The sequence below is a fragment of the Bufo gargarizans genome, chromosome 4 (assembly GCF_014858855.1).
Source record: "Bufo gargarizans isolate SCDJY-AF-19 chromosome 4, ASM1485885v1, whole genome shotgun sequence".
NCBI classification, from domain to species: domain Eukaryota; kingdom Metazoa; phylum Chordata; class Amphibia; order Anura; family Bufonidae; genus Bufo; species Bufo gargarizans.
This window is the reverse complement of record NC_058083.1, coordinates 246,183,989-246,199,954: the sequence shown is the minus strand read 5'-3', so window position 1 is coordinate 246,199,954 and position 15,966 is coordinate 246,183,989. Positions and strand designations below refer to the sequence as shown.

The window sequence follows — 15,966 nt, the reverse complement described above, 5'->3', positions numbered from 1 at the left end:
AATTTTCTTTGCCATTTTCTGATACTTATAACTATTTTTTATATTTTCCTCTACAGAGCTGTGTGAAGGCTTGTTTTTCTGTGGGGCAAGCTATAGATTTTGGCACAATTTTGGTACAAATTTTTGTTCAATTTTTGGTGGGTGGGCAAGGTGACCAAAACATGGTTAATGGCGCATTTATTTTTCTGTTGCAAAGATTTTTTTTTACATTTTAATAGTTCAGACATTTTCAGATGCAGGAATGACATTTATTTTTTATTGTTTTTTTTATATGTAAACTTGATTTTATTTTTTATATTTTAGTTTTTTTGTCATTTTTATTCCACTCCGAATATGCATTCTTCTTTTCATTTGTACGCTAGACTGCAATAGACTAGACATGGGTTGCACTCTAGGGCATAGTAGGGAGCGATGCAAATAGTTGATGAGTTTTTAATTGTATGGTAACAATAAACAATCACATTAGGTCTCATCCTATGTAAATAAAAAGATGCTCCAATTTCATGAGGTAAAATGACAGGGATCTGCGTTATCTCTGCTCCCAGTTATTGTGGCTATGTGTCAGTTGTATTGCACAGCCCACAGTTGTCTATTATTATATTATATATTTAGTACACTTGACAATGTCTTATGCCACTAATAACTGTTTTCATGAGTATATTTATGTGCATGAGACTGAACATTTTATACTATTCACCTCAGTATCTTCTTCCAAATAATTAAAGACAACAACTTCCAAGACAAATTGTTCTCCTCTTGTAACATAACTAGGGAGATTTAAGGAAACCAAAAACGGCTGAAATGATTCCAACTGAAAGGAAAAAAAACACAGTTGTGAGGTAAGACAAATGCAAAATGGTATGTCAATGGATTAGTAAAGAGGCACCAAAATGAGTGATGATGAAATTTAAAATAGGTTAAATGACATTTCAATTAAACTGGTCTAATTTACTGAAAATTGTCTTTTGGCTCTGTCTAATTTAGAAGAATGAATTATGGAAACACTGGATAGATAAAAGTAATGCACAAAACCCGGATCTAAGCTCTTTCTAAACATTATTTTCTATTATGTCATCTATGTATACAGCTAATGAATCTTGAATTGTAAAATGCACTTTTGCATGTTTATAATACCATAATACAATGTTAGGTTTCAATATACACAACTGAAATACAAACTAACCCGGGGTAGAATATATAACTCTCTGAGGAACACATCTAAAATGCAGCACATGGTCAAATCTAATAGTAAACAAGATTCCCTGGAATTTTTGAAGCATGAAAGCCAGTTGCTTTTAATGTTGGGATTGCTGAAGATACATACTTGCGGAAATAAAAAAGAAGCATGGTTCCTCTAGAGGAGCATATTCAGGGGATAGCTATACCTTTCTTTCTCTGTTCAATGTGCTTCTGTTCGATAATGGTAGAGCAATCATGGAGATCATGGTTCAAAGTGACTGAAGGAGATGCAGAAAATGTAATTCTTGTAGAAAACATGTGGTACCATCATTATTTGCACCAAGAGTGTTTCATACAGAAATTAAATATCCAACGTCTTATCTGGTCACTTAGTGCCCTGCATACCATCAATTTTTTTTCTATAGATCTTCACAATTGACCTACTGGATCCTTAAAATAGGCCATTAATATCAGCAGACTGGTTGGTGTCCGACTCTTTAAACAGCTGATCGACAGGAATGTTGTGAGTCAGACTGTAATGACCGGCAACACACACAGGGAGGAAAACAGGGAAAGCCCTGCACAAGGGAGAGGGAAAGGTGGTGACCCCTAACTCACCTTGCAGCTGGTACCTGCCTGCCCTGTCGTCCCTAGACGGGTTCCTCACCCGTGCGGCGATCACGTGCCTAAACCCTGGCTTTCCCTGAAATGAGCCCTAGATAATGAACGGGCCGGTGGGATCGCTAGTCCTCACCACTGCACTAAGAGGGAAACACCAGGGAGAGGACAGACAAACACAGACAAACACAAACACCCAGGTGGACGGCAACAATTGTCCACAAAGGTCCAACAGGGATCCGGAGGGTAGCGTTCTAAGGCAACACTCAGAGAACGCAGCAACACAGCTCCAGTGGGTCAGAATAGATGTCCAGGCAGGAAGCTCTATATCTGGCAACCAGAGAAGTGTGAGAGGGGAATATAAGGAGGATTGGGAGTGCTGGACAAGGAACAGCTGAGAGAAGGAGCTACGGATCCCTGAGTGAGCCAAAAGGGTTTGTAAAGCAAACCCAGAAAGCTACAATAAGGAAACTTCCCTATCTGACATAGAGCGTGCAGCCAACCGCTGCGACCTCCTGACCCCGGGTACAACGGAGTCAGGCGTGGCTCTTGACACCCTCGTGACAGTACCCCCCTCTCTACGAGGGGCCTCCGGACACTCAGGACCAGGTCTCTCAGGATGAGAGGCATGAAAAATCCGGACTAGCCTGTCGGCGTTTACCTCAGACGCAGGAACCCACATTCTTTCCTCGGGACCGTAACCTCTCCAGTGCACCAGATATTGGAGAGAGCGGCGGACCCGACGAGAATTAACAATTTTGGATATCTGAAATTCCAAACTACCATCCACGACAACAGGAGGGGGTGGCAGCGGTGACGGTTCTAGAGGTGGAACATATTTTTTGAGTAACGACTTATGAAAGACATTATGGATTTTAAAAGTCTGAGGTAGCTCCAGGCGAAAAGCCACGGGGTTAATGATGGCTACAATCTTGTAAGGACCAATAAACCTAGGACCCAGTTTCCAAGAGGGAACCTTCAACTTGATATTCCTTGTAGACAGCCACACATAGTCATTCACTCCTAGGTCCGGACCTGGCGACCGTCTCTTATCAGCCATGCATTTGTATTTACCTCCCATATTTTTCAAGTTAGCTTGCACCTTCTGCCATACTGATGAAAGAGATGACGAAAACCGTTCCTCTTCGGGAACCCCAGAAGACCCCCCCTCTTTGAAAGTACAGAATTGGGGATGAAAACCATATGCACCAAGAAAAGGTGACTTGCCAGTGGATTCCTGACGGCGATTATTTATGGCAAACTCAGCTAACGGTAAATATGACGACCACAACTCTTGGTTTTCAGACACAAAACATCTTAGATATGTCTCCAGGTTTTGGTTGGTACGCTCAGTCTGTCCATTCGACTGAGGATGGAAAGCTGAGGAAAAGGACAAGTGAACCCCTAAACGGGAACAAAAAGCTTTCCAAAATTTAGAAATAAACTGGGTTCCCCGGTCCGAAACAACATCGGAGGGGACCCCGTGAAGCTTCACGATCTCACTGACGAATACCTGAGCAAGAGTTTTAGCATTAGGTAGTGCGGGTAACGCAATAAAGTGTGCCATTTTGCTAAACCTGTCCACTACTACCAAAATCACTGTTTTACCCGCAGACAAAGGTAAGTCAGTGATAAAATCCATAGACAGATGTGTCCATGGTCTATTGGGAATGACGAGTGGTAATAGAGACCCTGCAGGACGTGTATGTGAAACTTTTGCGCGCGCACAGGTAGAACAAGAAGACACAAAATCCAATACATCCTGACGCAACCTTGGCCACCAAAAACGACGAGACAATAGCTCTAAGGTTGCTTTACTACCCGGGTGCCCAGCAAGTGCCGAATTATGATGTTCCTTTAATAATTCGAGACGTAGGTTCAACGGTACAAACAACTTCTCTGAAGGGCAAGAGACCGGGGCGTCCCCCTGGGCCTCTAACACCTTCCCCTCCAAGGCAGAGTGTACCGCAGAGACAACTACTCCTCTTTGTAGAATGGGTACCGGATCACTCACATTACCCCCTCCAGGGAAACAACGAGATAGTGCATCAGCCTTGGTATTCTTTACCCCAGGACGATAGGTAATCACAAAGTTAAACCTGGTAAAAAATAGCGACCACCTAGCCTGTCTAGGGGTGAGACGCTTAGCTGATTCGAGGTACAGCAGATTTTTGTGGTCCGTAAACACAGTGACGGGGTGGACTGCCCCCTCTAAAAAGTGACGCCACTCCTCAAACGCAAGTTTAATAGCTAACAGTTCCCTATTGCCAATATCGTAGTTCTGTTCCGCTGCAGATAGTTTTTTAGAAAAGAAAGCACAAGGACGCCATTTGCCAGGAGACGGACCCTGAGACAGCACAGCCCCCACTCCCACCTCTGATGCATCGACTTCAACAATAAAAGGCTGAGAGACATCAGGTTGGACTAGTACAGGTGCTGAGGTAAACCTCTCTTTTAGAGAGGAAAAAGCAACTTTAGCGGCGTCAGACCATTTAGAAAAATCAGTCCCCTTCCTAGTCATGTCAGTAAGGGGTTTTACGATCACCGAATAATTTTTAATGAATTTCCTATAGAAATTCGCAAAGCCCAAGAACCGTTGTAGTGCTTTGAGGTTCTCAGGAAGATCCCAATCCAAAATTGCCTGGACCTTCCTAGGATCCATACGGAAACCTGACGCAGATAAATAATAACCTAGGAATTGTATCTCCTGAACGGCAAAAACACATTTTTCAATTTTAGCATATAATTCATTCGTCCGTAGGACCTGTAGTACTTGTCTGACATGCTCCTCATGTGTTTTCAGATCAGACGAATAAATTAAGATATCATCTAGGTATATTACCACAAACCTGCCGATTAGATGACTAAAAATGTCATTAACGAAATGTTGAAAGACGGCAGGAGCATTGGTCAGACCGAAAGGCATAACTAGATTTTCATAATGCCCCTCAGGGGTGTTAAAAGCTGTCTTCCACTCATCCCCCTCCTTGATACGAATCAGATTGTAGGCCCCCCTAAGATCGAGTTTGGAGAACCACCTAGCACCCGCAATCTGGTTAAACAGGTCAGGAATGAGAGGAAGAGGGTATGGGTCTCGGATGGTTATCCGATTTAATTCACGAAAATCTAGGCAAGGACGCAGGCCCCCATCTTTCTTTTTAACAAAGAAAAACCCTGCAGCCACGGGTGAAGAAGAGGGTCTGATGTGTCCCTTAGCCAAACTCTCGGAGATATAATCCTTCATGGCTTGTCTCTCTGGACCTGAAAGATTATATAACCTGGTCTTGGGTAATTTTGCACCGGGAATGAGGTTAACCGGGCAATCATAAGGACGATGAGGTGGTAACTTCTGACAACCCTTTTCAGAAAAAACGTCCTCAAAGTCCGAAACAAATGTAGGTAGGGTAGTTATGGAGGCGACTAAGCAATTGCTATTTAAGCAATTTTCTCTGCACGGCTCACTCCACTCCAATATCTCCCTGGCCTGCCAATCCACCACTGGATTGTGCGCTACCAACCAGGGTAGGCCCAGCACCACCGGAGTGGGAAGCCCCTCCAGAACATAACATGAAAGCATCTCGTTATGGTGGTCCCCTACCCGAAGGTGTAAATTATGAACGATGTGGGTGAGGTTTCTCTGAGACAGAGGAGCAGAATCTATAGCAAATATGGGAATAGGTCTCTGTAACGTACAGAGAGACAAACCCATAGTGCGGGCAAAATGGGCATCTATCAAATTTACCCCTGCTCCACTGTCTAGAAAGAAAGAAACAGTCTCTGTCTTATCACCAAAAACAATAACCGCTGGCAACAAAAATTGCGATGTACGTATGGAGGAAACGTATACCCCCCGGCTGACATCCTCCACACAGCCTGGGGTTAGTAGTTTTCCGACGGTTTTTTTGTTTCTGAGGAAAGAAGGACAGACGTTAATGAAATGACCCCTCTCCCCACAAAAAAAACAACCCCCACGCCTACGGCGAACCTCAGGAGGACGGACCTGACGAGTAGTTCCTCCTAGCTGCATAGGCTCGTCTAAGTCCGTACAGACTAACTGCTGCTTGGGAGGGGTTATCAATGGCTCCGGTTTTTTCAACCTGTCCCTAAGGCGTCTATCTATACGGATAGAAAGGGACATAACTGCATCAAGGGAAAAGGGGGTCTCATACAATGCAAGCGCATCCTTAACCCTTTCGGATAACCCAGAGCAGAACTGACTCCTGAGAGCCGGGTCGTTCCATTGGGTATCCGTAGCCCACCTACGGAAGTCAGAGCAATACTCCTCTACCGGCCGCTCTCCTTGTAGGAGTCTCCGTAATTTTGATTCAGCCAGTGCGACTCGGTCAGGGTCGTCATATATGAGACCCAAGGCCCCGAAAAACTCATCCACTGACCGAAGAGCCTGGGAATCAGTAGGTAAAGAGAACGCCCAGGACTGCGGGTCCCCCTGCAGCAGGGAAATAACAACACCCACCCGCTGTTCTTCATTACCAGAGGAGTAAGGACGCAGTTTAAAGTATATAGTTTACAGGCCTCACGGAATGCCAAAAACTTGTCCCTTCCCCCAGAAAATCTGTCAGGGAGAGGGACCTTGGGTTCCGCAACAACCTGGTTACCAGTAGCAACCGCTGGGCTTGCGGTCTGTTGTAATTGCTGCTGTTGCTGGAGGACCGACGCCTTCAATCCTGCCACCTCCAAAGACAGGCCATGAAATTGTTCGGACAGAGCAGCAATTGGATCCATACTGGATTCTAAGTAGGTAAAAAACTTTTTTTTTTTTTTTTACCTACACAAAAATAAGGGCCAGATATAATGTAATGACCGGCAACACACACAGGGAGGAAAACAGGGAAAGCCCTGCACAAGGGAGAGGGAAAGGTGGTGACCCCTAACTCACCTTGCAGCTGGTACCTGCCTGCCCTGTCGTCCCTAGACGGGTTCCTCACCCGTGCGGCGATCACGTGCCTAAACCCTGGCTTTCCCTGAAATGAGCCCTAGATAATGAACGGGCCGGTGGGATCGCTAGTCCTCACCACTGCACTAAGAGGGAAACACCAGGGAGAGGACAGACAAACACAGACAAACACAAACACCCAGGTGGACGGCAACAATTGTCCACAAAGGTCCAACAGGGATCCGGAGGGTAGCGTTCTAAGGCAACACTCAGAGAACGCAGCAACACAGCTCCAGTGGGTCAGAATAGATGTCCAGGCAGGAAGCTCTATATCTGGCAACCAGAGAAGTGTGAGAGGGGAATATAAGGAGGATTGGGAGTGCTGGACAAGGAACAGCTGAGAGAAGGAGCTACGGATCCCTGAGTGAGCCAAAAGGGTTTGTAAAGCAAACCCAGAAAGCTACAATAAGGAAACTTCCCTATCTGACATAGAGCGTGCAGCCAACCGCTGCGACCTCCTGACCCCGGGTACAACGGAGTCAGGCGTGGCTCTTGACACCCTCGTGACACAGACCCCTAACAATTTAATATTGATGGCTTATCCTAAATATGAGCTGACAATAATGCTATCTCAAAAAAACCTTTTAATCATAGATCAAAATCATTGTATTTGCTACATGAGCAAACTTCCACTGACATTGTCCATCTGCTATGCAAATTATGGTTATCATCCTAATTCAATTAAGGTATAATCACACACAGAAGATTTCTTCGAGGAACTTCTATGACTGGAAATCTATTCATTCATGTTAACAGCAATGATAATTAGCCCAAGATGGTCTGACCAAGAATGGAAATCTTTTTGGCACAAATTCATAACCACCTTGTTGATGAGTTGAATCTCTTTATTTCACTAATAGGACCTCCTGCAATGCTCTTTGCCAGCTTAGCAGCACCAAGTGGTATCATTCTTAATCCCTGTCCCTCTGACAGGTTTCAAATGTTTCAAATTATAGCTGTATCATAGAAATGGATGCATTACAGATCGGGTGCAGTCCATCTAGGGGCCAACTGTCTTCTATTTGAATTTTTGGTGCTTGAAGGTTTTCTGTCATCAAAAAAATGTTTAGCAAACTGGCTGCTGAACCTAACAGTGTTATTCATTTTTTTCATAGGTGTCTCTGTTTTAGAAAAAAAAAAGAACTTTTATTTTATGCAAATAAGCCTCTAGGAGCAATGAAGGTGATGCCCATACACCTAGAGGCGCCGTTGTTTCTTCTCCAGCCACGCTCTGCTCATCTTGATTGACAGGACCAGGCAGTGCTTACATCAGTCTGCCTGGCCCTGACTTCAGTGCAAATCTTATGCCTGCACTGTGCCGTACAGTGTTCGGCGCAGATGTAGTAAAGGAATGATGCTCATCGGCCGCGGACTTCCTTACTTTGTCTGCGCCGCATACATCACTGTACATCCGGAAGACATAGCAGGCCCAGATGCAGTATGGAAGTATGCTGCCGGCAAGCATCATTCGTTTACTAAACCTGCACTGCACACTGAATGACAAGGTGCAGGGTGAGATTTTCACCAAATTCAGGGACAGGTAGGATGACGTGTACACTACCTGACCCTGTCAATCAAGATGAGCAGGATGCAGCTGGAGGAAGAATAACGGCCTCTATTAGTAGGGGCAATATCCCTCATTGCTCTTAGAGGCTCTTTTGCATAAAATAAAATACAAATTTTCTCTAAAATGAAGTCACCTAGAAAAAAGAGAGTAACACTGTTAGATTCAGCTGACATTACCACACGTCTAATGTCAGACAGTTTACTAAGCATGTTTCTGATGACAGAAGCCCTCACTTTTCGCTGTTAATTCCATGTTCCAGCACCAGTTATTGTTTATTTATAATCATTTATTTCATGTAACGTTGGCAAGTAATAATTTGATGAATTATGTCTCTACAGACACATGGGAGATGTATGTTATTGGCCTGATCCGACAGCTACAGTCAGGTCCATAAATATTGGGACATCAACATAATTCCTACATTTTTTGCTCTATACACCACCACAATGAATTTGAAATGAAACGAACAAGATGTGCTTTAACTGCAGACCGTCAGCTTTAATTTAAGGCTATTTACATCCAAATCAGGCAAACGGTGTAGGAATTACAACAGTTTGCATATGTGCCTCCCACTTGTTAAGGGACCAAAAGTAATGGGACAATTGGCTTCTCAGCTGTTCCATGGCCGGGTGTGTGTTATTCCCTCATTATCCCAATTACAATGAGCAGATAAAAGGTCCAGAGTTCATTTCAAGTGTGCTATTTGCATTTGAAATCTGTTGCTGTCAACTCTCAAGATGAGATCCAAAGAGTTGTCACTATCAGTGAAGCAAGCCATCATTAGGCTGAAAAAAAAACAAAAAAAAACATCAGCGAGAGAGCAAAAACATGGCCAAAACAACTGTTTGGAACATTCTTAAAAAGAAGGAATGCAACGGTGAGCTCAGCAACACCAAAAGACCCGGAAGACCACAGAAAACAACTGTGGTGGATGAAGAATTATTTCCCTGGTGAAGAAAACACCCTTCAAAACAGTTGGCCAGATGAAAAACACTCTCCAGGAGGTAGGTGTATGTGTGTCAAAGTCAACGATCAAGAGAAGACTTCACCAGAGTGAATACAGAGGGTTCACCACAAGATGTAAACCATTGGTGAGCCTCAAAAACAGGAAGGCCAGATTAGAGTTTGCCAAACGACATCTAAAAAAGCCTTCAGAGTTTTGAAACAACATCCTATGGACAGATAAAACCAAGATCAACTTATACCAGAGTGATGGGAAGAGAAGAGTATGGAGAAGGAAAGGAACTGCTCATGATCCTAAGCATACCACCTCATCAGTGAAGCATGGTGGTGGTAGTGTCATTGCGTGGGCATGTATGGCTGCCAATGGAACTGGTTCTCTTGTATTTATTGATGATATGACTGCTGACAAAAGCAGCAGGATGAATTCTGAAGTGTTTTGGGCAATATTATCTGCTCATGTTCAGCCAAATGCTTCAGAACTCATTGGACGGCGCTTCACAGTGCAGATGGACAATGACCCAAAGCAAAACTGAAGACAGTTGCAGTAGAGGCCTGGAAGAGCATCACCAGGGATGAAACCCAGCATCTGGTGATGGCTATGCGCTCCAGACTTCAGGCTGTAATTGACTGCAAAGGATTTGCAATCAAGTATTAAAAAGTGAAAGTTTGATTTATGATTATTATTCTGTCCCATTACTTTTGGTCCCTTAATAAGTGGGAGGCACATATGCAAACTATTGTAATTCCTACACCGTTCACCTGATTTGGATGTAAATACCCTCAAATTAAAGCTGGCAGTCTGCAGTTGAAGCACATCTTGTTCGTTTCATTTCAAATCCATTGTGGTGGTGGTGGTGTATAGAGCCAAAAATAATAGTCCCAATATTTATGGACCTGACTGTATCTATTTCACCCAGTGTATTCTGATGACTTTCTAATAACTTTTATGTACTTATTACATTCTCTATAAGGTTTTATTTATACTTTCATTGTTTTTACCACATGTATGCATTGACCATTTTTTTTATTCTCCAGAGGGTTTTAATTATTTATACCCTTTTTGACCTTTCTACTTCAGACACTTTTATAAATTTATTAGCAGAAGGACCCGGCTTCGCATGGGTATATTTAATCTATTTCATTTAATGTTTGTGAGTGTCGTTAAAAGATATCCACAGTATCCCCCATAACAGTGAGATCCAGGAGCCCGTCCCCTTAACAGTCACCTCCACAGCCCCCCACCCCTTAACAGTGACCCCTTCACAGTGCCCCACCTCCTTAAAATGGGACCTCCACAGCAGCCCACCCCGTTAACTTCAAACTTCACAGCAGTCTGCCCCTTAAACAGTGAGTTCCACAGCACCCCACCCCTGGACAGTGACCTCTACAGCACCTGACCCTTAACACTGACCATGGGTTACAGTCCCCTTAACTGTGACCTCCACTATTCCTGGCCCCCTTAACAGAGACCTCCACAGTGACTGCCCCTTTAACATTGTATGCCACAGTAACCCGCTCCCTTAACAGTGACCTCCACTGTACCCCACTCCCTTAACAGTGACCGCACAGTAACCCTCTGCTTTAACAGTGACCTCACAGTACCCCGGTGCCCTTTAATAGTGGCCTCCACAGTCCCCTCCTCCCTTAATAGTGACTCCACAGTGCCTGCCGCCTTAACAGTGGCCTCCACAGTCCCCTCCTCCCTTAACAGTGACCTCCACAGTGCCAGCCGCTTTAACAGTGACCTCCACAGCAGCCACCCTTTTATTAGTGACCTCAACAGTATCCTGTCTCCTTAACAGTGATTTCCACAATAACCCGCCCCCTTAACAGTGACCTCCACAGCAGCTGCCCTTTTTACAGTGACTTCGACAGCTGCCGGCCCTTTATTTGTGACCGCCACAGTAACCTGTATCGTTAACAGTGATTTGCACAATTACCTGCCCCCTTAACAGTGACCTCCACAGAGCTCCATTTCCTTAAAACGTGACCTCCACAGCACCCTCCCTTAACACTGCCCTTTATAGTAGAACGTCCCCTTAACTATGACATCCACCATTTCCTGCCCCATTAACAGAGACCTCCACAGCGCCTGCCCCTTTAACAGTGACCTCCACAGTGGCCACCCCTTTATTAGTGACCTCCACAGTACCCCATCTCCTTAACAGTGATTTCCACAACACCACACCCCCTTAACAATGACCTCTAAAAAAATCTGCCCCTTAACACTGACCTCCATAGTGGACTGTCCCCTTAACTGTGACCTCCACAGCAGTCTGCACGTTTAACTGTGACCTCCCCAGCACTCCGCTCTCTTAACAGTGTCATTCACAGCGCCCTGCCCCTTTAAAGTTGACCTATAGCAGTGAAGAAAAATGGCTGGGTTGTTATGGAAACCTGGTGTATAACTGTGTGTATGCGGAGACTAAGGACCTGCGAGCTTCTATTGGCTGATAAGGGTCATGTGACCATGTGTATGACAGTTAGGATATGAGGAGAAAGACCTGCAGGCTTCTATTGGCTAATGTAGGTCATGTAATGGTTCCATATTTGCATTTTTTGGGAATATCTCAGGAACGGTATGTGCTAGAGGTCTAAAACCGTCCCAGACACCTGATGTACCTTTGTGGCAAATTTCGTGATGGTAAATGTGACGGTGCATTTCTTTTAGCGGACATACATACATACACTCAGCTTCATATATTAGATTGTCATCATATTAATTATATCACTGCCCCCCCCCCCCTTTCCCACTGGGTTATCCACAGCCAGATAACATCTGGGGGTAATCCTTTCCTGTTTAAAAGATTGTATACACATTAGTTTATACTTGGGTCCCTTTTTTAGACTTAAAAAAGGAGTGCTAGTACTCCAAAATGTGTTCTTTATAAGAAGGCTTATTACTGAAATAAAGAGAGTCAGCAATAAAAATAGGCTTGCTCCAACTAGGCTTGCTGCACTAAATCTAATATATAAAGCTGAGTGTATATGTGTGTGTATGTCCACTAAAGGAATCTGCACCGTCACATTTACAATCACAAAATTTGGCACACAGGTACATCAGGTGTCCGGGAAGGTTTTAGACCAGGTCTCAGCTCTCTAGAATGTACAGTTCCTGAGATATTGCCCAAAAATGCATTAGCCAATAGAAGCTTGGTCACATGATCCTTATCAGCCAATAGAAGCTAGCAAGTCCTCCAGCCTCCACATACACAGTTTTACTCCAGGTTTCCATAGCAACCAAGCCATTTTTCTTCACTGCTGTAGGAGAGCTTTAAAGGAAATCTGTCACAGAGATAATTGCTATTGAAGTAAAGCCATGGCCTTATAGCACTTAGTACCTTATTTCAAGATGTGCTTTTTTTCTAGCAATAGATGTTTTTATCCTCTGAAAATCCTGTTTATTTGGTATGCAAATGAGCCAGTAAGGTGCCCAGAGGGGCATCACTCTTGAAGGAAGGAGCCCAGACAGGCCCCCTGCCACAATGTGTCTACCCTCAAAAGACTTAAAACCCTGCCCCAGGTCCCACTAAGCCATGCCCCGAATCTGCTTAGGCCATGCCCCTCCCACTCCTGAGCTGACAGAGATTGAAAAAATGAAGTTAAAAATCAACTTCTGTCAGATGCAGGGGTGGGAGGGAGGGTGACTTTCTCCCTGCAGCTTACACTCAGATAGCACAGTGCTGCTGTATTAGAGTGAGCTGTTCAAAAGGACATGCTCCCCCCTCCGGTTAGGCCACACCCCCTCCCACTCCTCAGCCGACTGGGATTTAAAAAATGAAGGTAAAAATCAACTTCTGTCAGCTGCAGAGGTGGGAGGGATGGTGACTTTCTCCCTGCAGCTCACACTTAGACAGAACAGTGCTGCTGTCTTTAGAGTGAGCTGTTCAAAAGGACACGCCCCAGATCCAGTAAAGCTCACTGTAAAGAGGACGGGCCCCTGTGGAGGTCACTGTCAAGAGGGTGGTATGCTGTGAAAGTCACTGTTAAAGGGGAAGGCTGCTGTAAAGGTCAAAGTTAAGGGGGTGGGCTGCTGTGGAGGTCCAATTATAAGGGACAGGGCACTGTGGGGGGGTGGGTCAGTGTTAAGGGGTGGGGGCTGTGGAGGTCACTGTTTTCGGGGTGGGGTGCTGTAGATGTCACTGTTATAGTGGATAGTGTTGATATCTTTTAACGACACACACAAGCATTAAATTAAATAGATTAAATATACCCGAGCGAAGCCGGGTTCTTCAGCTAGTGGCTTATAAGTGTAAGTTTAAAAAAAAAAAGTTCAAATAAGGATTCCTAGTACTTTGAAACGCATTGCCTGTAATCAGTCTTATCATTGTATTGAAATAAAGATATTTAGCTCACTATCAAGGTGATCATAAACTTGCACCAAAAATGTCCACTCATGGTCAGACCAACTAGGTCTAAATATCTTTGTCATTCCTGATATGGTTTTTTATTCCTCTTGTTGGTTGGCTGCCTCTTGTGGGGGACACTGAAGACATTGGCTGCAACAACCAATATATCTGCGCCATTTGCATACAATAGAGTTGTGGCTAACTTTGCACTACACAAGCAGGTGAGCACAATTCGTCCCACTGGGGATTTTTTGTAGAAATGAGCAGAAGTTATCAAAAATTCAATTTGGCTGCTTCGCTGAAGTTCACAAAGAAATTTAATTAGTTATGAATTGCTTCATCACAAGTTGCATACCATTTTATGTAGCGCAATGACGGGGGAACAGTGATTGCGTTGCCCTGCATCATTGAACCCCTCAGATGCCACATTCAATGATGATTGCAGCATCTAACAATCACATTGAGGCCTTTCAGGGGTTAATCAGGGGTTAAAAACAAAAAGTACACACTCACTTCATCCTTTTGCTTACGGAGAGGCCGTCAGGGCCATCTTGATTGAAGAAAACGCACCAAATCTCGCATGCGCTGATGTGATGATGTCACATGTCATCATGCTGGCCGGGCGCGGTGATGTAATAATGCAAGAGATTTGCAGATTTTCTTCAATGAAGATGGCTGCAACGGCCTCTCCGCGAGCAAATGGATGAGACGAGTATGTATGTATTTTTTTTTTTACTGCCATTTCAGTAAAAATTGATTTATTACCATGAAGCACGAGGGAATTCGGCTTTGTGACAAATCACATTTTTCCTGAAATTCGGATCAAAGTCAACTTTGATTTACTTAACACTAATCTCTAGACCTGACGCTTTCTCCCCTTGTGCCCTTTTTTTCTTGTTTGCCATTATAGCCATTCATCTGAATGGGGTTGTCTCTGCAACATATGCATGGATTTCTGTAAGACCCATTCAGATGAATCAGACGGTCATAGAAATGTCTGCAACAACTCTGCCACAGCGGAATAAACCATTAAGCAGAACTAGTCACTATATGTATTTGTTGGATCTTCACAAGGGCAATCTATACTTAAAGAAAATCTGTCAGTAGAGTATTTTAGCCCTAAAAATGTAAAGGCATTAATGACTTCATTGGGTCATATTGCTGCCCTACAATGTGTTAAAAAGGAGGAATGAAAGAAAGCACTTCCTAGTTCTATGGAGCTACACAATGTATCACATGATCCACCTGGACAAATATTTACAGACTCCTAAAAAACAAAAGTCATTATATAATCCTTTTAGGAGCCTCTGAATGGCCATGTGGATGACTTCACATAACTGGCAGGGGGCCACTTATTAAGACCGGCTTGCTGGCTTATATTTAGACCGTTTTCTGCGCCTAAAACAGGTGTACAAAATGATGATTGAGACAGGCCCATCCCCTTCCATGCCGCTCCCACTTATTTTAAGACCTGGCGTGAGCAGGGAAAAGTCACAGAGACTGCAGCACAAATAACCTTTCTGAGACAGAAATAAGCCTAATATAGGTGTATTTCTGGATAGTAAATAACCCTAAAATGGCAGGGAGGCGTACTAGTCTTACATGTTAAAAAAACTTTCCCACATAAGAGAAAAAAATCTTTCTAATCACAACTTTAAGTTGATGCTAGGTAGTTACAAAAAGAGCCATACAAATGACATGGGTATTCCACAAACTGTAGATACCGAGTAGTACTATAGCTTGTACTTAAAGCTGGTGACGCAGACGTTTCACTTCCCACTTAATTTTCATATGCTATCCAGGACTTAAAAAGACCTCAGATAGTGGCCGACCCACATTAAGGTTCCTACTGACCTGTTCCTGATTGCTAGGTTCCAGCTCCATAGCTTCCCGGCCTTCTGTGCAGCTCCGCAATGCTCTGGCATCAACATTGTTGACGGGTGTCACGTGATGTCTGCAGCCAATCACTGGCCGCAGTGGTGACCTGTCAACCATGCGACATGTCGCTGGTCGCACAGGTGACAGATCAGCATTTCACATGGCGCCTGTCAATAAGATATTGATGCCAGAGCATCTCGGAACTGCAGAGATGGCCAGGGAGTAATGGAGCAGGAACCCAGCAGCTGGGACCAGGTAAGTATGAATCCCACCACCGATCACCAAATCTCTGAGGCCTTTTTAACTTTTGGATAACCTTTTTAAGCCTACAAAAGATGTAACATTAGTCCAATTACTTAAAGTGGACAGCCCCATGTTTAAATAAAGCCAGTTGATTACTAGTGTTGATCACGAATATTCGAATTGCACATTTTTATCGTGAATATAGGCACTTCGAG

At 44.0% G+C, this 15,966-nt stretch overlaps 1 protein-coding gene across 1 annotated transcript in view; it reads right to left on the bottom strand.

Moving 5' to 3' along the window:
- CD109 (CD109 molecule) overlaps nt 1–15,966 on the bottom strand; it is a 307,708-nt gene that overhangs the window by 95,537 nt on the left and 196,205 nt on the right. The window contains exon 21 of the mRNA XM_044289633.1: nt 698–811. Coding sequence (XP_044145568.1) covers nt 698–811 — 114 coding nt within the window. The remainder of the gene's footprint in view (nt 1–697; nt 812–15,966) is intronic.